We start from the raw sequence: 19,581 nt of genomic DNA on the forward strand, positions 1-19,581 counted from the left end.
CAAAACGCTGGACGCTCTAAATCCTACCGCACCGCTGTTCAGCTCGACCCATCGAGTTCTATCGTCCATGTGGAACGTGATGTCTAATAAATAAGGAATCACTCTCGTCATTTAAGCGGGATCCGCATTCAGCGCTGTAAGGCCAATACTTATATGACCGAAATTCTCGTTGTTTTGGGGACACCAGACCGGGTAAATTTACCTCTCCGTTTCCACTCTTCTTTGCCTCCGAGGCCATCCCCACGTACCCATGAGATTCAAGCTCTTCACGTTACTCGTAACTGGGACAGCTGGTTTTGGTTTTACTTATGCTCAAATTACGTTCGGATCAGCTTCCACCGGTACCGTTCTCCAATCTGAACTTGTCAAACATGGTATCAAGACGGTCTTTCCCGGTGATGTAGGGTATCCTAACGCGACTCGAGCGTGTAAGTGCACGCGCGCTTTCACCACGCTAGCCGAGCTAACATTGTTTTTTTTTTGTTATCAGACAATCTACGATTCACAGTCCATCCAGTAGCTGTGACCTTCCCTCAAGATACTCAACAAGTCTCTGTTGTCGTCAAAACAAGCGCAGCGCTCGGTCTCAAGGTCGTAGCACGCAGCGGTGGAGTAAGTATGTGCTTATAGACTTCGTTGGGCTATCAACCTAACCCCGGGCATCTCGTAGCATAGCTACATCGCCAACGGCCTAGGAGGAACCAACGGTTCACTTGTTGTCGACCTGAGCGTGTTTAAGAGAATCAGCTTCGATCCCGCCACTAATACTGCGGTCGTTGAGCCTGGAAATAGGCTGGGTGAAGTTGTGAGTAGACTGAATGAAGTAGGGAGAGCAATTCCGCATGGGAGATGTACGTTTGTTGGCTTTGGAGGACATTCTGGTCAGTAAAGATCCGTTTTTTAAAAAAAATATCGATTGGCACACCCACTTTCTGACTGTTGTCGGTTCTTTCTAGGTTTTGGAGGGTGGGGGTTTCCATCCCGGATGTGGGGTCTCACCCTTGATAACGTCGAGTCTGCAACGGTGGTTCTTGCCAATGGGACAGTCGTAGATGTGTCGGATAGTCAACATCCAGAGTTGTTCTGGGTACGTCTTCCCCCACTTTCTCTCTCCCTGGGTGATTCTTCTCATCAAGAACGGATGAACTAGGCAATCCGTGGCTCCTCTGCTTCCTTTGGCATCGTCACATCCCTGACCATGAAGACCTACGCCGTTCCTCCCGTTGGAACCTTCTTCCAATACGCGTGGGATATGGACGTTACGAACGCGACACACGCGTTCTCCTCGTTCCAGACCTACGCTACCGATCCAGCGCTTCCCAACACGTTCGGTGGTGAACTACTTGTCCTGAAAGGGAGTGCAAGAGGCCGACTACTCGTTGTGTTGTTGGGGAGTCATTACAGTGCAGTCGAGGAATACAATCGTACTGTGGCTCCGTTTCTCGACGCATTACCGGCCCCCACGAGTGCGAAAGTGGTATCTGGGAGTTGGATTGACGTCGTGACGGCAGGAGCGGCTGGACAGTTGAATACTACTGGGGTTGAGATGCCACGAGATACGTTTTATGCGAAGTCGTTGATGACTCCTGAGGATGGCCAGTTATTGACTGAGGATGCGTTTAATGGGTTATTGAAGTATTTGGCTGAGGAAGGGTACGATTCTGATACGGTGAGTCCCCCCCTCCCCCCCTGTAATGGTCTGGAATTCTTCGGGATGACACGGAGTTTGGTAGTTTTGGCATGTGGAGATGGAGCTTTATGGAGGACGAAATTCTGCGATTAATGCTGTCCCTCTTGACGCGACGGCGTTTGGACATAGAAATACTCTATTCACCTTCCAGCCCTACGCTTCAACCGGAGATCTTCTTCCGCCATTTGATAATGACATCTTCGGTTTCGTGGATGGTATGTCTCCCCTTCATAATTTTTGGATGACATTGGTTTAACCCTGCGTTAGGTATGGTGTCGAGTATTACGGATAGAATGCCAAATGACTGGGCCTGGGGGTACGTTCGAACTCGTTTACTTCGTTTCTCATATATTCTATGTAATGACAATTCTGGTTTCCCCCAGTGGTTACGCCAACTATATTGACTCCAGGTTAGATGACTGTGAGTTGTGTTATTAATTACGACATTTGCGATCGAGGAGCAGTTTGACATTGACATTTATGGTTGTGGACTTGCTTCTAGGGCAACACCGTTACTACGGGCAACACTATGAAAGGCTTCAGGCACTGAAGAAAAGTGTGGATCCGGCCAATACGTTTCATTTCCCCACTTCGATCGAGGAGTGATTGGAGGCATGTCAATGAGGTTTTCGGACCCGTGCGCGCAAAGGGTTTATATAGCATCGTAATCCAGTAGTAGACCTAAGTAAAGTGTCTACATACTCTATGTTGTCGGGGGATTTAGACCAGAAATTGAAATTGACCAGGGTCCTTCGTGAACTTGGCATGTATAGACGGTGGCCGTACAAATGTTCGACCATATAGTCGCGAATATCACTTAACTACTAAGACTTGTCAACCTCCTTCCCGTGCCGTGGAGATTGCTGCGAGATGGGCTTCCCGACCCCAGTTGACAACATAGTACTCGCCGATGTACGTTCATGAATTATGCCATTGAAGAGAGGCAGCATGGAAGACACGCGAGTGGTTCGGAATTCACCCGTCCGTCCGAGTGTCCGAGCAAACACTGGGTCACTGGTCACTGGTCACAAAACGTGAGAACTCAGTATAAGTAACCCCGAAAGACTTAGCCCGGCGTGTCACTGTCAGTGACGCCGGGTGAGCATGTGGTCGCTGGTAACGGAAACTGTCGTGGCGGGATCAAATACAGAGCGGGCGCAGCGGCGATATACCGACGACAGCGACAATCCCGACTCGGGACAGCGTGGGGATACCGATGTTGCCGTGCGCCACGAGCCCCTTTTCGGTAAATTACGGGCCGCTCGGGACGCAATAATGACATGTGACGTGTCACAAGGAACTCCGTTTACTGTGTGACCCTCCCCACAAGGGCCCGAGAAATGCCAGCATCATTCTTGGTTCTTCGGGACGCAATTTTGCCAAGAGCGTTTGTGGCAACGTTTTCAAAAACCTAAATTCGCATTGCGTCACCCAAGAACCCAATCTTGCTCATGTGGCAACAGCGGGGAGTCAGAAGACAGTTGGAAGACAGAGGCGTCGGAGGAAACTCGGTGCCAACTTCATCGCCAACGAGAACTCATGCTCGTGAAATCGACTGTCGAAATTCACGAAACGCTAGGATTCGAGAGGTTCACAAGAAGTTGAGCCTGAGCGGGCGTGTGGAACAAACTTTGATCGTCGGGCCTAAACCGGAGCTGCTCATTGGCTGTCCAGGCCCCAGTTAGGTTTTACAGCCTCGTAAGGACTGCAGATCCAAGCCCCTGAAAGACCCGGTCAACTCATGGGCACTATATGAAAACGACCACCACACTGTAGAATTTGGGCTTGAACTTCTGGGTGGCTGCAAGCTGAAGCGCTGAAGCTCCAGCGTGTGAAAAATCCGGGAATTTGTGACTTTCCGTCCGGCAAACGTCTTCGGAATGTCCAGGCAACACACTACCTTCAACCGTCTCGGGTTCTGAGGCGTGCCCTCTCACTTGCTATCTCCTCAGCTTTCCTTTCAGGCTATGAAGTTTAGGTAAGTAAAATTTCTTATTCATCTAGCATTGTCTCAACTTACAACTCGAACAATCAAAAGCTCTGCTCTCAAGTTCAATGCCGTTTCGGAGTGGTGGGACGAATATATCGAGTAAACGTTTTCTTAGGAGATTGTTATCAACTCTCGCTGATTACCAAATTTTTAAGCTATGACACGTTAAAGAAACTCATCTATCAACTGGAGAAGCAACAGCAAACTACGGTTACTCCATATCAGGACCTAGAATCCAACGAGCGCAGTTCTTTGGTCGGACGCCGTGTTGACCGCCAGACCGACGCCGCATTCATACCCAAGCTGGATCGCGAGCTAAGGAAGCTTACAGCATTCTACGAACATCAGGAGAAGGAGTTGATGGATGAGCTGGAAGATCTCGAAGAGCTTGTGAAGCAGCAGGAGGAACTTGGACTAGAAGGAGACCATTACAGTGACGCATCCATAGATGAGGATGATGAGGACGATGAAAGCCTGTCGCATAGCCGTGAAGCAACAGCAACTTCAGGTCGCCGACGACGAGGGTTGTCCACTTCCACTGGGAATGTGAGAGATAGTGAGAACCTGCCCAAATCATTCTGTTTCCTCTTGCATTAATATATCGTTTCCCAAGGTGAAAACGTTGCTTCCGAAAGCCCCTTATTACCTACAGACCGTCGAAGACGCTATAGCATCGCCTCAAGCAGCGAAGGCGAGGCCGATATGGACGGGAGTCTACTCTCCTTACGCCGAAACAGACCTCTGTCTGGTACCATAAGCAAACTTGCAAACAAGCTCAACGCCATGAGAGATAGTGTCACTTCCAGCATGCCCTCAGATATTTGGAACGCAAAAACAAACTACGCCTATGACACTCGACTCCTGTTCAAGAGACGCATCACGACCCTCTTCATCTCTTTCTCTTCCCTACGTTCCTATGTCGAAGTCAACTACTCTGGTTTTCGTAAGATTCTCAAGAAGTACGATGTTTTCCCCCTTCTCCCATTGAATCTCAACTGATATTCTATTCCTCTAGGTATGACAAAGTTACGTACAGCGAGGTGAGATTCAGTCCCTTTTGCGACGGAATTTAGGGTTAATATTACCTTTCTTAATAGCTCAAGGATGAATACCTCCATGAAGTCGTGGAAAAGGCACTCCCCTTCACCCAGTCATCCAAGGATCGACTGCACAACGCCATGAACCGTCTGGTGGAACTGTACACAAAATGTGTATCACGAGGTAACGCAAACATCGCCAGACACCAACTAAAGCTTCATCAGCGGGAGCATATTGCTTGGGAGCGAGATACAGTCTGGAGACAAATGATCGGTCGTGAACGGCGTGGAGAAGGGGGAGGGGATGCGGATCGGCCTCTTGGAGCGACGCTGGTGAAAGAAGAAAAGCCGGGCCTGTTCGAGATACCTACACCTGCAGGAAAACTGAAGATCACGAAAAAGAAACTTTACCTGCTCATCTCAATGGCGATATTCGCCGCTTTGCTAAGCGTGTCGATTGTCCCCGGGAAGGAGGCAAACAGATGTTTCGCGGTCTTGGTGTTCTGTACCATTTTGTGGGCAACGGAAGTGAGTTTGTTCCCTTTTTTTTTCTTGGAGGTTGCTCGATAAATGAACCTACTCAACAGGCAATACCGTTGTTCGTTACCTCACTATCGGTACCATTCTTACTCGTTTGTCTACAAGCCCTGCGTGGACCTGCACCTGAATCTGAACCCCTAAGCCCACGGAGAGCAACTGAGTGAGTGGAAATTGCATACCCATACCCCCACTGATTGGTGTCTTACGAAACTCCAGGTTCATCTTCTCAGTGATGTTCTCACCGACGATCATGCTTCTCATAGGAGGATTCACCATCGCATCTGCCCTGAGCAAAACAAATATCGATCGGATCCTAATTACACGTGTGTTAGCCCTTGCTGGGACTAAACCGCGGACGGTGCTATTGGCGTTCATGGGTGTCTCGTGCTTTGCTAGCATGTGGATTAGGTGAGGTTTCTGGGTGCAACTGTTTGCCGGTAGGGTTTCTCATCAGGCTTTTTTTTGGTAGTAATGTTGCAGCTCCTACGCTTTGCTTCACGCTTATACGAGTAAGTTAATCCCCATTCGGTCGAAGGGTCAGCTAACGATTTGGAATATCCAGCCCATCCTTCGGACACTTCCTCCGAAAGCTTCATTCGCTCCATGTTTGATTGTACGTTCTTCGCCATATCGCATATCAAATTTCGTGGGGTGAACTAACAAATATGAAATTCCTTCCCCCCCCCCCCCCCGGCAGCTCGGTATCGCATTAGCAGCAAACATAGGCGGCCAAAGTTCCCCTATCTCGTCACCTCAAAACCTCATCGCCCTCGGGGAAATGCTCGACGGAGGTCTAGACTGGGGGAGATGGTTCGCCGTCGCCCTCCCCGTCTCCGCCATCTCCGTCTTCTTAATATGGGGTCTCCTCCTAGCTTCATACCAACCTGCACGAGGCCCAGACGGGGAGAGTCAGATTGAGATTAGGCCAATTAGGGCTACAAGGGAGGCGTTCACGCTTAAGCAGTATTGGGTGGCGTTTGTGTGTCTACTGACGATTGGGTTGTGGTGTGTTGCGCATAATATTGAGGAGTATGTTGGGGATATGGGGGTGATTGCGATTATACCTATCATGGCGTTTTTCTCGACTGGTGTTTTGAAGAAGGTGATTGCTCCGAAATTTTCGTGCTTTTTGGTTTCTCTTTCCTCATTTTGCGGCTTCCCTTTTGCTACAGGATGATTTTGAGCAATTCGCGTGGACAATCGTCTTTTTGGCCATGGGAGGAATTGCTCTTGGGAAAGGCGTCACTTCTAGTGGGCTGCTGGACGTCTTGGGCGGCCTCATCCGTGATATGGTTGATGGCTTTGAATTATACACAGTTGTTTTGATCCTATCACCCATTGTTCTCGTGAGTGGTGCTCTTCCGTCCTCATGACGACCTATCCTTCTTTCTTTCCATTTAGATCGTTTCGACGTTCATCAGCCACACCATTGCTAGTGTCCTCTTGGTCCCCATCGCCAAAGAGGTCGGAGCTAGTTTGGGTGGACACCACGAGAATCTGCTTATATTCATTACTGCTCTCATCTGCTCTACTGGAATGGGTATGCCAGTCTCGGGCTTCCCAAATCAAACAGCGTGAGTTCTTTTTCGTGGGGAACGTGTGGGGGGAAATAGTTTGAATTTATTTCCTATTTTAGAGCTGCACAAGAAGACGAACTAGGAGAACTCTATCTGTCCAACGTTGATTTTCTCAAGAACGGTGTTCCCGCGAGCGTTGTTGCAACATTGGTAAGCAAAATTCCCGTTCCCGTTCTGCCCCGCTGACGTTTGGACTAAATGTATGTTTTTAGGTTGTGTCGACCGTCGGATTTGTATTGATGCAGGCCATTGGGTGAGTAGATTTTATTTATTTTATTTTATTTCTATCATTTCGAAACGCCCGTCACCCTCTCTGACAACGTGTCCATACAGTTTATGATGATCCGTTGCAACTTGACGTGCATATTATAGATCTCTTGGTTAGCTTTAACCCCCTCCCATTTGAACGAAACCCGCACTTTGGGTTATTCGGCTTAATCTAATTTATAAATTCTGGTAGTCGGTCGCGAAAAGTGCCTGTACCCCCTCGTTTCAGGGCTCCCTCTATTCCGTAAAAACGTGGACCTGCGGCGGAAACGGGAAAACAAAAAGACAAAAAGAAACAACGTGGCCCGAGGGGCTCATTTCGCTTACTATCGATAACTCATGTGTTGAAAAATTCGGGTACAATAGGAAAAAGAAAGAAAAAAGAAGGAAAAAAATTCCCTCTCTCTGCTTGAGGAGATGTTGGAGGTGTTGTAATGTGACGTTGTACATTGTCCGTTGTTCGCGAAGCTTATTATCCGACGCGTCGATAGACACACACACACACGCGAACCTGGGGTTGCTAATTGTTATATTTGTTGCTCGGAATCGGAAGAGGGGACCCGTTTCCGGTTTGAGTGGGTGGGCACACTCTCTCGAGTAAGGGAGGACAATTGTTACGGTATTTGACGGAAAATGAGGGATCATGGGCGTTGAATGGAACTTACCGTAGCATTTGGAGTGAAGATTTCTCTTCAAGTTCGTGGTCCGACTGTCAGTGTGAAACCTCTTAGCCGAGCTTTTAGCAAGTTCTTGGGACCCGGCTCATCCGGAAGGGAAAGCGGCCTATTCTAGTTCCAGCAACAGTAACGCCGACTCCCCCGACGCCGACCCCCACCCCGATGTCGTCAGGCTTTTCCATGACTGATTTAAGTGGTAAGTGTTTACTTAGATCTAGCTATTTTATTTTATTTTATTGGATCTGGCCGGTTGCAATTGAAAAAAAACCACACTTGTCACCAGACCTGTATATGATTACAACTATAGGGTAGGGTAGGGAGCTAGTCATGATTCAGAACGCCCCCAGATGCTATTGGGATTTGGAGTGTGGGAAGTTCCATCGACATTCGCCCATATCATGATCTCATTTCATTTCAATCCGCGGGTGTTTTTTCAGTTTTGAGATAACTGATACTCCCGTTGTTGGGGGATGAGCTTAGATCTTGCGGAATTTGAACAAGTCAAATGGCAAGGGAGTCAGTAGTTAAATCCCGGTTGTAGGGGAAATGGCAGGACCAGGGTTTCGGACTCATTTCGGGCATACACAAGAATCCAAAAAATTCAGGAAATTTTTACAAATAATCTCCAAGAAACCAGTAACTAAGTATAATCCTATGCGACCGTATTCTCCAAGACTGAATTCGTGTAACCATGAATTCACGGTTTACTGAACGTATTGTACTGGTATAATTATAACTAAAGGGCAACTCCCAGCTGCAGGTTGGATAAGAGAGGGGGAAAATAAAACTATAGACTTGTGAACTCGAAATTAGTATGTTACGTGCGTGCCGTCGAAAGAATCGAAGGGACAAAAAAAGCGGTGGTAGGGAGGGGCGAATTAATGTACGAATTTTGAATGGGCTACTACATTACGGTCGGTCAAAGTTAATAATAATACAACAAAAAACTTTTTAACTTGATGAGTTTGATTGAGGGGGCCCTAACATAAAGAGGGGGGGAGACGGAAAAAAAATTAAGAGAGAGAAAAAAGAAAGACAAAATTCCAAAATACTACAAATTCAAATAGGGAACAAACTACCAGGGACGATGGGGCTGGTGCCGATGATCGAGATGCATCTCTGACGATTCCGACGACCGTCGACTCAAGGATTCACTACCAGACGAACCTCTCCTAGAGTCAGTGGGGAGCGACACTCGAGAGTGGTCAGAGGACGGGTGTTGGGAGAAAAAGAAGTGATGATGTTCCTTTGACACTGACTCCCGGCCAAAGGCCGAAACCATGCTGATAGCGCTATGCGGAGTCGCAGGAGTCGACGGAGAAGGAGGGGATATTGGTGAGGGAGCACACGAAGAGTCGGAGGTTAACGAGACGCTTAATCTACTCGAGCTCATGCTGTCCCTCGAATCATAGCTCCGGAGGGTATGATGAGAGCGCATTGAGGGGTCCGAGGGTAGCTTATGGATAGAAGGCAACGCAGACTGAACAGATTGATACTGTGGGGGCGGCCAAGACAGACTAGAAAAGTTGGAGGTAGAACTTTTGCTCGAAGAAGACGGTCTTGGAGTCCCCAGATGGCGAGGACCATCGCCAGGCTGGTCAGGACTTTTCAGCCTCCTTAGTACCGCAGCCGAATCGCTCGCGTCCACTCCTCTCAAATCCTCCAGAGCGGATATGGGAGGGAGGGCGTACGAAGCACCCCCATTCATGAATGTTGACCCCGACTCTCTTCCGATTGGTGGTAATACGATTTGGGGGTGAGGGTGGTGTTGTGAAGGAGATAGAGGCGAGATAGATCTGACGTCGTGGTGTGTCGACGGAGGCACAGATACGGACAGCGGAGGTGAAGGGTTGGGGTAAGGAGCATATCTCACGTTTCCTCGCTCCCTAGAAATGGAGTAACCCTGAGATTCGATGGGTGAGGGTGATGGACGGTTAGGAAGGTCCGAGAATGGCGCATATTGTGGGATAAACTGTGAATGTGATTGAGAGGACCCTACTTGACCACCCGACTGAGTCTGGGAAGTGAAGACCGTCCATCCTTGGTGCATCGATCCAGGTGCGGCCGAGTTGGATGGGTTGGTCGGGGCCACAGAAGCTTGGACTGCGTTGCTTTTCCTCGTCCTTCGTCGGCCAGGGCCAGAGGCCACTACTTGTCCATACCCAGGTTGGTCAGGGGATAGGCATGTGGATGGAAACGTGGGCCTGAAGTGAAATGAAACAATGGGAAGTGTTAGTCTAACTTTCACAGCAGTAATTTGAATGAGGTATTCTTACCCGAACAGTGGTACGAGGTCCTCACGGATCGTCCAAGCAACTCTAAGAAAGTGGGCGGTTAAGATTCATTTCGGCTTCGAGAAGATAAAACCATAATTTCTTACGTACCGTCTTGATAGACGAAGAGCGACCTAGACAATAAGAAGAGACATAAGCGACCTTTGTAAACGTAAGGTTAACAGAAACGTACTTCATAGGGCATCCATGTCCCTTGTATCTTGAGGTAACCACCTCTAACCCTCCTTATTTGGGCCGCTAGGTCAGGCTGGGAGTCGATCATTTTCACAATGTCGGCTGCAAGGCAAAGTGAGTCGAGGCTAGGTATGAAGACAAAAAGCGGGGACTCACCCTTGGAATTTCCGAGTGCTAATGTGGCGATCAGCGAGTGTGGGTTTAGAAAAGCAGGGCAACGCGATCAAAATCTGTTGCCACGAACCTTTCCATATTCCAGTCCATAGAATGTACCCATCGTCAATGTCCATCATGATCCACTGTCCATGCAAGGGATATTCATATACGGGTCTGATAATCATCTTATTCTGAATTGTCTGAAAGAAAGGCGTCGCGAATGGAACTCACATGTAACCTCTTGGGTCATTACTCGTAATGTATCTCCCCTTCGTAACATGATGGTTTGAGCTCGCGTAAGGTCGGAATTTGGGTCCTCCGGTGTTAGAGGAGGAAGGTGGCGAGGATGCCGTGTCCTGAAGTTTAATAGTTTCAGTAAGGCCGTGCATAGCGAGAACGAACAAGGGACGAACGCACTTGGAATGGACCATTCGTCATGCTGTCCTCCGGTATGAAAGTAAAGCTGGGTGTGGTGGGTGCAGGTATTGTGGGTGAAGGGCTCGCGCTTTCTGTGGTGTGGCGCATTCCACGAAAGGAACGACTTTGGGGAGGGGGGTAAAAAAAGGGAAACAGGGCTAGATATGAGGGGATATATATGTATCGAAGTGGTTTGTATGTATGTTTGTGGTGTTCCTCTTAGCGGCGATTTCGGATTGGCATTATTATATCAAGGGGCCATTTGAAAGCGCGTAGTAAAATATTCCGAAAACGCGCGCGACAACGTTCCAAATTTGGGTATTGGGGCAGATTTGATGATTTCGAACAGACGCATAAACAGGTTAAGCGGGAACCGTTTCCATTTCTGGCAGTAATAGGCCGCCACAAGTGGCTCTCGGCCCCGGGTCTCCGTTTGGGTTGGATAATTTGGCATTTTTCTGCATAGGGAAGTGTTAACCCCCTTCAGCGTTTTCCTCCCATTTCTTCGAGATTCAGATTCGACGATGAATCACCGCTTTTACTCCCCTCCCTTTTCCAACGCTGCGTACTTCACAGAAAGTCCGTGAACGCCAATGAATATTAAACGGACAATACAATAAAAGACTGACCTGTGACTAGCCAGAAGCCCTCAAATTTTAACATAACATATCGCATGCCGTCTTCCAGCTCACTTGCTCCAAGGACAGGGCAACATAAATCAATCTCTGGATCTTGAATGCGGCTACGGGGCGTTTTTTTTTTGTGTTTGTTGCGGGTCATCAGGTGAGCCTCGATTATGTTGCCCCCATTCGGTTGATTTACCGCCGTTGTCCACTGTCCAGGGATATTTGAAGATGCCTGTTTACGGCATGTTGGGTTTAGGCCGGCACTCTCTCCATTCCTCCGACCCCATCAGTTGGGCCCTTGAAATTGACCCGTCGAGGTATTTCGAGAGATTTCGAGAGGGGGGTGCTAAGATTCGAGCTGTCGAAGAAGCACTTTTGTGAAAATTTTCTACACAGGTTACCTCTCGAGTTTTCGTATTTTTATTTATTTATTGGAGGGACTGTCGGAGTCGATCGGGATTTAGCCTAAAAAAGGTTAAATATGCTTCGATCATGACGTTCTTTGTTACCAAGGACAATAAGTTGTTCCTGAAATGTTGATTCTCGATCACCATTGCCTCGAGAGCATGTCACGAGTTCTCGGCCTCGGAGCTTTTGTTACCCTGAGAAATTCACCTCCAAAAAGGGTAATGACGGACCGCGATAAGAGCGGGCCAGGTTTGAAAAAGAATACGACATAGAAAACAGAACAATTGGCAATCCGAAGCTCGCATCTGATTCGTTGTCGTATTCGTGGTTCGGAACCGCGATGTCAGTACAGTCCTAACACGCGTTGAGAAACCTTGTTGTTGGGGGAATATTGGGGGGATTAAGGCAAGTTTAAAAACAGACATCAGCGAAGGCTACTTAGAATGGTGCATGAGTCCAGCTGAACGGCGGTGGGTAAGACGGCTACTCTAATGAGACGTATCCGTTGTATCAATGGAATATGGATAAAAAATCTGCTCCCGAAACCCACCACTCTCCGTCACCCGCGCTGTCTAGAAGCAGATGCGAAAGCAGCGAGTATGTTTCGTACTTCAGTGGCGGCGGCGCCACCACCGGTGGTATAAATCACTTTGCTGACCTCGAATCCGTTGAACTGGCTGGCAGCACATACAGTGTACGCGCCCATATTATCAAATCCAAGCCAGTCACCCACCCGAAGACTGCTAGGCAAGCGGGTAGATGGGCAGACGCAATCGATAGAGTCGCAGGTGGGACCCCAGACGCTGCAATTGGTTTGAATCTCCGTCGATGGAACGTGGAACGAACCGTCGAGGGAAAGAACGTAAGGTTGCACTGTTTGATGATCAAACATGATACAATTGAAGGCACCATATACCCCATCATTGATGTAATCTTGAAATGAGAAAAAAAAAGCATGAAAGTTCAGATACGCGTCAGTCAACACGGAAAGATGAGAAAACTTGAATACAACTCACACATAACACTCGGTTGATCAGCTTCAGCGTCAATCTGTTGCGCAGCCTCGTTCCAATTACAGGTGGGGTGCGGGAACGGGGCTCTCCGAGCAATGATGTTCGCGGCTAAACTGAACGCTTTTGCCACAAAGAAACGTCCAGGTTCAGCGATCATCCTGATCCCTCGACGATCAGGGAAGTATTGATCGATGGCCTCTTTGACAACCGCGGCACCTTGTTCGAACAATCCATCTTCAAAGCCGCCTCCAATGTCCAGCAGATCAAATGAATATCCCGCATTTAACCCCATATCGAAGACAGACCTGGCGCGCCTGATAGCGTCCATATAAACGGAAGGATCATAGCACCCGCTCCCAACGTGAAAGGAAACCCCAATCACGTTCAAATCGAGCTCCTTCGCTTTTGCCAGCAAACCAGGCACAGTAGACAGAGGAGCGCCATACTTAAGTCCGAGCTGGCACAAACTTTTCGTATCGTCCGTGAGAATACGAACAACCAACTTGGCGTTCGGATGAACACGTTTGACCTTGTACAGCTCATCGCAGTTATCAAACGTCATCATGTCGACGCCCATCTTGCAAGAATTCCGAATGAATGAAAGCGCTTTACACGGGTTGGCGAAGATAATTCGGTCGGGACTGATACTTCCTCCGATCTGAAGAACCTGAGATATTTCGTTGTTCGAAGCACAGTCGAAACCGGTGCCCAACGCCGCCAGAAGCCGGAGAACGAACGGGTCCGGGTTACATTTAACAGCTATCATACACAAAAGAAGAACCCGACATCAGCACAAAAGAAGCCTCGGGGGTTTTAATAAGTGAGAATGATAAATAGCTCACCGTAGTAGGGTTTAAATTCGGGTAGACAAGATACCCATCGTCGGTATTGGGCATAAACCTTGCTGAGGTCAGCGACAAAAAAGGCTTTTTCAGCATCGACTTCGCCTTCACTAGCTAAATGAGAGGCGTTCATGATGCCTTTTCGGAGATGTAGATCTGAGTGGCCATAATGAAGAGGCGGAAGAGATGGGAACAACCGTTCCCCATTTGTAGATGAAGCAGAAGAGGGTGATTCTGCGGAGAAACCTTCGGCTGTTAACCGAAGATGGTTGGGAGATGAAAGCAATTCTTGAACAAAGTCGTGATAAGATGTGGTAGATGTAGCTGTCGTCGTAGCTGTCGTAGGAATGGTAGGAGATCGGGAGATATCAAACTCAACCGGGTTGTGTGTAGGTCGCAAAATTTCTACAGTTGACATTTCGTGTTCTTCGAGAGATAAGGATAATCTTTTGATATGGGTATGTGTCTTTGTGCTAGTAATTGGAATGGAAAAAGAAGAGTCTATGGTGGAAGCGCGTTTGGAAAAAGTAGATTCCAGTTGTTGATCAATGGTTGAGCAAGAAGCGAAGGTGGTTGGTATGTTTGGGTGGCAGAAAAGCAGTTTTCGTCGTTTGGATAGGTCGAGCCGGATTACCGAACCTCAACCGCCAGGGTCTGCAACGATCCGGGCGGGAGTAGGACGGTAACTATAGCAGGAGCTTCAGCAGTTGTGGGTTCCTCGCTCCCTGTACAGCGAGGAGAGAGCTTGAAGGGCGAAAATGTTTGGGTTGAAGATGAAAGATGAAAGGGGAAAGGAAGTGTGTTCTATTCTTGACAATTTTCTTTGTTAGGGTAAACGTGTCAAGGCGGTTCACCTTTACAGGAAGAAAGGTAAAATGAGTCAAAGAAACGTGCTGGATAGAGTAAAAAGCTGGTTCGTACCTCTAACGGATGACCACCTCCATGAAAAGAAGAAGAAAAAGCAAGCGTAAGTGTACGATTTGAGGAAGACGACAAAGGAAAAAGCGTACTCAAGGGTCAACAGACGAAGATCGCTGTTTCTTGCTTGGTCAAAAATATTGAAACAGAGTGTCTGCAGTCGTTCAGCTGTACGACTACAAAGAACTGAAAGCTTTCTTTTGTTGTCGCAGAAAAGTCGTTGGGAAATGCGTATGGAGAAAGAAATAATCGATGGTTGATTTTTTTTTCGACACGTGCAGCACGGACGCATGGTTCTTCCTGACCCTGACTGACTCACGGCAGCCGCAGCCGCGTGTAGAGTGCCACCGCCATCGGTCTCCTCTCCAGAATAGCACTGGCGTTCTCCTGGGAGCCAGTTTTCGAGCGTGCATCGTTGTTCATGTCGGCCCAATAACGCTGTTGCTCTGTACGAGGTATTTGCTATCTGGGATTCAAAACTCGATAGGGAGGATGAGCCCCCTCCGACGACACTTTCTAGGCTACAAATGCCAGCTCTTGAACTTTCTTAGCCTTCGTTCATCGCGGAGACTGTACTGCCAAAGTCCTCTCCGAGGTGCACGAGGAACGCGAGTTGCGCGAACGGGATATCAAAGAGCTTTTCATGGACCAGTCATAGCGGGTTCCAAGTGAGTGTCTGGTTACCTGGACTCCTCCCCCTTTTCATTACAGGCAACATCTCGACTATATCCTGGTATATTGTTTTCGGTTCACCGGAGGACGGCCCGCAGCTATCGAAATGAAAGCCACGCCTCTTTACGGGACACTTGACGTTTTTATTTTTTCGGTGGCGTTGCACTGCACGGTGGATAGGCACCGGTAGAACCTGGTTCATCCAACCGACCTAACCTTCTTTCCTTGTTTCGTCGCTCTCTGAGGTACCCCGATCTTCCCGCGAAAATGGGTCAGGGAACGTCTTGAATATTGCAATACAAGGCACTCTTCGTGGAAGGCGTGTAAAATTGAAGCATCTATTCAGTCGAAGAAACCTTTACGTTACCTTCACCGACTATCCCAGTTCGAAGCCTACCAGAGCCTACCCGGGGTAAGGTCAGAGGCTATCAAGGTTTTCGAGCACGCGGGTGCAACGCTTGCTTCGGAAATAACACAGAATCCCCATGTCGTACAATTCGGTACGTGACTATTCCGTGTCTTCCCTTCCTTGCCTCACTTGTGTTCCGAAGACCGTGATTTACAAACTACAGGGTGGAGACCCGTAAACATGACGTTCCACATTTATTCTGGTTTCCTTTCAGTTTTCCTTTTATATACCCGGGCTATCGGAACTTCCAACCTCAGGTTGGCTGTGCGTCTTTTTCAATCGTTGCAAGTTCTCAATGACTCGACCCAGTCTTTTGGAACAGGATAGGGTACGTATAAGGTCTGGACCGAACTCGGCCTTCTCAAAGGAATTGAAATGGTTGTCAAACAGTGATACAAGATTTCTGGCTGACCATTGGAAAGGAAACTATTCGATACACGGTCTGGAACACCATTTCTCGACAACTTGTCAGCTACTGTGTATATCATAGATGTCAGTGCTTCAGACTACTTGTTATGGACTTCGTTCACACATCACCACCACAGAAGACGCTCGACCTGGACTAGGGGCGAAACGCTCCCCGCAATCATCGCATCACCCCAAGTGGACATTTCTACAATACTTGATTGGTTCCCATCTGGAGTCGAGGCCTTCTTTTGGCGTCGTGTCGTGTCAATTTATTTTGGGTGTAAAGATGCAGAATTCATTACCCGGTAAGTTACGACCCACTTTTACTATACTCATTCCCGAAGACTTCTAATTTCTGAATTGAGTAGAAGAATCATACCTGTAAAAACCTCCGAATCCCGATGATCTTTCAATTCAATGTGGGGACACGACAGGCCGGGATGGCGTGAAGCAGAAGCTTAGGTCATTCGATTTTCAGGTTTGCTAAATCTAATTCTTTTCCGGGATGCCCAGGTAAAGTGGCGCTGGTCACCGCACCTCTCGATGTGCCATTGCGCAGTTAAAATGGAGGGGAGCTCAGGTTCAGAGCGTCCGGATGGCGCCTACAATGGTGTCGGTTTTTCATACCCAAATTAATACTTCAAAATCGAGTCCCTCGGCAGCAGTTGCTCCTTTTTGGTCTAACATAGTTACCTGAACCTCTCAAGATCTCAATGGACCATCCTACATTCCGATATTTGGGGCCCTGACTACGGCGAACTCTGAAGTCTGAATTTTGTGAGTACCAGACGTATGACGCGAGATGTGGTCCCGGGAGGTCTGACGTTGTCGAAGACTCGAATCAGAAACTGGGTGAGGGAGATTGTGCCCTGGAAAGCCGACCTGATGCTGTAATTGCTGAAGGCGAACCTGCAGCGCTTGACGTCCCCTGGCCAAAAGCAATCTTTTAATCATAAATAATAATAATATAATAATGGGTACGTGCCCGAAAACATAACATTTCAGGGTCTGTTTCGGCCGTGCAAATCCGTCTTTCCGCACACAACTTCATTCAACCAGGAGTCTTACTCTACTCCTCTACTACGCGTTGTCGATTCGAATTGGCCAAGCTCTAGAGCCTAAGCGACTGTAAGGGACTGAGGGAGTGACATTTGTGGAGCCATATCCCCAGTGGACAGACGAATTTATTACATGTTTGCGGATTCTGAAACCCACTGGTGGCAGGCCTGTTGGGATACATAAAATCTATCTATCTAACTTATGCATGTTCATGTCAAGCGGCGCTAACGGTAGCTTGACGTAGGGCTCGGACGCCGACTATTCCAAGTCATTCAAGTTCCTTCCGTGCCAGACTCCAGTTGATGCCCGCGGGATCGTATACTCAAATCGTACAGTAGGCTGTACTTTTTGCATCCATTCCATCCGAAGAGCGCTATACCGAAGACCATCGGCTAATAATTTGAAATCCGATAAGCGCTTCAAAGTTTCAAGCTTTTCCCCAAACTTTCCAACTTCCCAACATCTCCTCAACCATCGTTACCGTTCTTAGGTATTTGACCTGGAAAAATAGAAGGGGCGGGTTCTTTTACTTGCAAGAGTTTGGGACTTGACATCGCGGGAAACCAGCAACTGATTTCCGAACCCTGAACTCGGGTATGCGTATGACAGGATATGACAACCTGTTGTTCTTTTTTTCGCACGAATTGAAAAAGACCTCGAAGTTTCCCTCGCGGTTTTCCACGAGCTCTGAGTGGTTATGGAAAAATACGGTTGTCAATGTGTAGCTGCTTTCCCGTATGCAACGGACATGCATCATGCGAGCGGAGTGGTCGTCTAGTGAGGTAAGGATAAGAATATCGTCATGTAAAAGTAAAAGTCGGTCGTATTGCCATGAGTAAAATACATATGTGGACCCTACTTGCATCGAGCTCTCGTATCTACATAGGTATTTACGATTAGGCCGACCATCGTACAATTAGTATGTGTTGCCACTCGGATAGACGAACAGATGAATCGGGGGGCCAAAAGGAAATCACCCCTTTGCTACCAACTCGCCGGGTTCGTGGAAGAGGTCAGACTGACTCGGTGAGGGAGATCACCTATTGTTGGCCCATGGGGCTCGAGTCCGCGTATCCGTATCCATCCTACTCGCACCGTTGAGAATTACTGGGGGAGACGCTAGGGCTGGTAACGGTGAAGCTTTAGGGTTAGTCGAGGTCGTCTCTGTATTGGGAATGGACCATTCCAATAACCCTCCAAGCGGAATGTGCTGAACTACGACCCTCTTTCCAAGTACCTCTGCCTGTAAATACAGATTTGGGTCCTCGGGGGAAGATGAAAGTAAACATAATAATTACCTCATACATCTTGAAAAGTCCGGAGTTAACCTTACTCCAATTCGGGACGCCAACAGCAATAGAATGTAGTTGTGAGGAATGTTCGTGAAATGGGCCGTTCTTTACATCATGCACCCTCATAATTAACATGAAGTACAGGTTCGTGGGAGGTAAAGGGGGCCTGAGAACTGCCGAGACCGGTATTTCTTTTTGATCTATTCAAATACTTGTTCAATGAAAACCAAGGGAAGTGGAACGTAAGTGTTACCTCGAAGTTGGCCACTCCCGAAGATATAACCAAGGAAGTGGAAGTCATCCAGACCCCAAACCCCATGGCTACCAGCTGGTTCGAGTTTATATACGTCTTGAAGTCTCCAGCACAACCGGAGGTATCGAAGGAACACCCTGAGAACAAGCTCTCGCTCTTCATCTGGTTTTGGTTTGAAGAAACGAATGAGGACCAAACATAGTAAGAATAGCGCGAAGGACGTTTCATGGCCAGTCCCATAGTCCATTCGGAGAAATGAGCCGAACGAAGTGAGGAGGTAGGGTTTAAGGTGAGGAATCACTGGTGAGTATTCAGATGGAAGAAGGGCATTCAAAAGTTCATCCGATTTCTGGGGAACGAAGGCCATGAGCAGTCGGGCGATACCGTTGTAATCAACAACTGACATCTTCCAAACGTGCACCCCATTTGCGAAAAGAAAGGTTCCCAAATCTCTGAGGGGTTTCTTGCGGTGGGATCTCGTCGATCCAAGAGTCCAGTGTATCTAAGAGTTTCACCGTATTGATTATCGCCTGTAGCCATTTCAGTGAACGAGTATTCTTGACAGAAATTCATGGACACGCACATTGCTTGGATTCTCAGATGACCAGGGTAGATAATAACCGACTACTGAGTCGTTGAGCCGTCTGAGAAAGATGGCATAATCGCCATAAGAGCGAGTGGTCTGCCAAGCCCGAATATCCTGATCAGAACGAATTTTGGGGTTCGGGGTCTCGAGTTGTTCCAAATCCGAAAGAGGTACTTGTCGAATATCCATGATAACTGCTGGGTTATAATTCCAGCAAGCCTTGCAACATGTACGGGCTCAAGTCGATGACAAACGTTAGCTTGATCATGTGAGGTC

General features: G+C 48.0%; 5 protein-coding genes across 7 annotated transcripts; 2 read left to right on the plus strand and 3 right to left on the minus strand.

Moving 5' to 3' along the window:
* Nucleotides 1-250: 250 nt before the first annotated feature.
* Nucleotides 251-2,296, plus strand: E1B28_011787 (uncharacterized protein; the record flags this gene model as incomplete). Its single annotated transcript, XM_043156838.1, has 9 exons — nt 251-428; nt 491-612; nt 671-881; nt 957-1,087; nt 1,151-1,669; nt 1,734-1,905; nt 1,958-2,006; nt 2,074-2,111; nt 2,193-2,296. The coding sequence occupies 9 exons, from the start codon at nt 251-253 to the stop codon at nt 2,294-2,296; spliced, it is 1,524 nt and encodes a 507-aa protein (XP_043006650.1).
* Nucleotides 2,297-3,554: 1,258 nt separating this feature from the next.
* Nucleotides 3,555-7,618, plus strand: E1B28_011788 (uncharacterized protein). Its single transcript, XM_043156839.1, has 16 exons — nt 3,555-3,668; nt 3,729-3,779; nt 3,836-4,236; nt 4,294-4,639; nt 4,696-4,720; nt 4,778-5,245; nt 5,305-5,417; nt 5,474-5,665; nt 5,727-5,766; nt 5,820-5,870; nt 5,955-6,359; nt 6,430-6,603; nt 6,659-6,831; nt 6,894-6,984; nt 7,047-7,087; nt 7,168-7,618. The coding sequence occupies exons 1-16, from the start codon at nt 3,658-3,660 to the stop codon at nt 7,172-7,174; spliced, it is 2,589 nt and encodes an 862-aa protein (XP_043006651.1). The 5' UTR covers nt 3,555-3,657; the 3' UTR covers nt 7,175-7,618.
* Nucleotides 7,619-8,433: 815 nt separating this feature from the next.
* E1B28_011789 (uncharacterized protein) lies at nt 8,434-11,188 on the minus strand. Of its 2 annotated transcripts, XM_043156840.1 has the most exons (8): nt 10,820-11,188; nt 10,634-10,758; nt 10,491-10,576; nt 10,403-10,420; nt 10,245-10,348; nt 10,163-10,185; nt 10,055-10,096; nt 8,434-9,982 (listed from the first exon to the last, which is right to left on the minus strand). In XM_043156840.1, exons 1-8 carry the CDS (start codon nt 10,925-10,927, stop codon nt 8,854-8,856), a joined length of 1,635 nt encoding a protein of 544 aa, XP_043006652.1. In that variant the 5' UTR covers nt 10,928-11,188; the 3' UTR covers nt 8,434-8,853. The 2 variants fall into 2 exon arrangements, with proteins under 2 accessions (XP_043006652.1, XP_043006653.1); XM_043156841.1 differs by lacking the exons at nt 10,634-10,758; nt 10,820-11,188 and having other exon boundaries at nt 10,403-10,512.
* A 905-nt stretch (nt 11,189-12,093) lies between these two features.
* Nucleotides 12,094-14,894, minus strand: E1B28_011790 (uncharacterized protein). The gene is made up of 5 exons (XM_043156842.1): nt 14,719-14,894; nt 14,630-14,646; nt 13,709-14,562; nt 12,870-13,625; nt 12,094-12,786 (listed from the first exon to the last, which is right to left on the minus strand). The coding sequence occupies exons 3-5, from the start codon at nt 14,124-14,126 to the stop codon at nt 12,413-12,415; spliced, it is 1,548 nt and encodes a 515-aa protein (XP_043006654.1). The 5' UTR covers nt 14,127-14,562; nt 14,630-14,646; nt 14,719-14,894; the 3' UTR covers nt 12,094-12,412.
* A 3,085-nt stretch (nt 14,895-17,979) lies between these two features.
* Nucleotides 17,980-19,562, minus strand: E1B28_011791 (uncharacterized protein). Of its 2 annotated transcripts, XM_043156843.1 has the most exons (5): nt 19,303-19,562; nt 19,124-19,249; nt 18,720-19,068; nt 18,473-18,666; nt 17,980-18,417 (listed from the first exon to the last, which is right to left on the minus strand). In XM_043156843.1, the coding sequence occupies exons 1-5, from the start codon at nt 19,492-19,494 to the stop codon at nt 18,211-18,213; spliced, it is 1,068 nt and encodes a 355-aa protein (XP_043006655.1). In that variant the 5' UTR covers nt 19,495-19,562; the 3' UTR covers nt 17,980-18,210. The 2 variants fall into 2 exon arrangements, with proteins under 2 accessions (XP_043006655.1, XP_043006656.1); XM_043156844.1 differs by having other exon boundaries at nt 18,720-19,249.
* Nucleotides 19,563-19,581: the final 19 nt, after the last annotated feature.

This window comes from Marasmius oreades, chromosome 7 (genome assembly GCF_018924745.1).
Source record: "Marasmius oreades isolate 03SP1 chromosome 7, whole genome shotgun sequence".
Taxonomy (NCBI): domain Eukaryota; kingdom Fungi; phylum Basidiomycota; class Agaricomycetes; order Agaricales; family Marasmiaceae; genus Marasmius; species Marasmius oreades.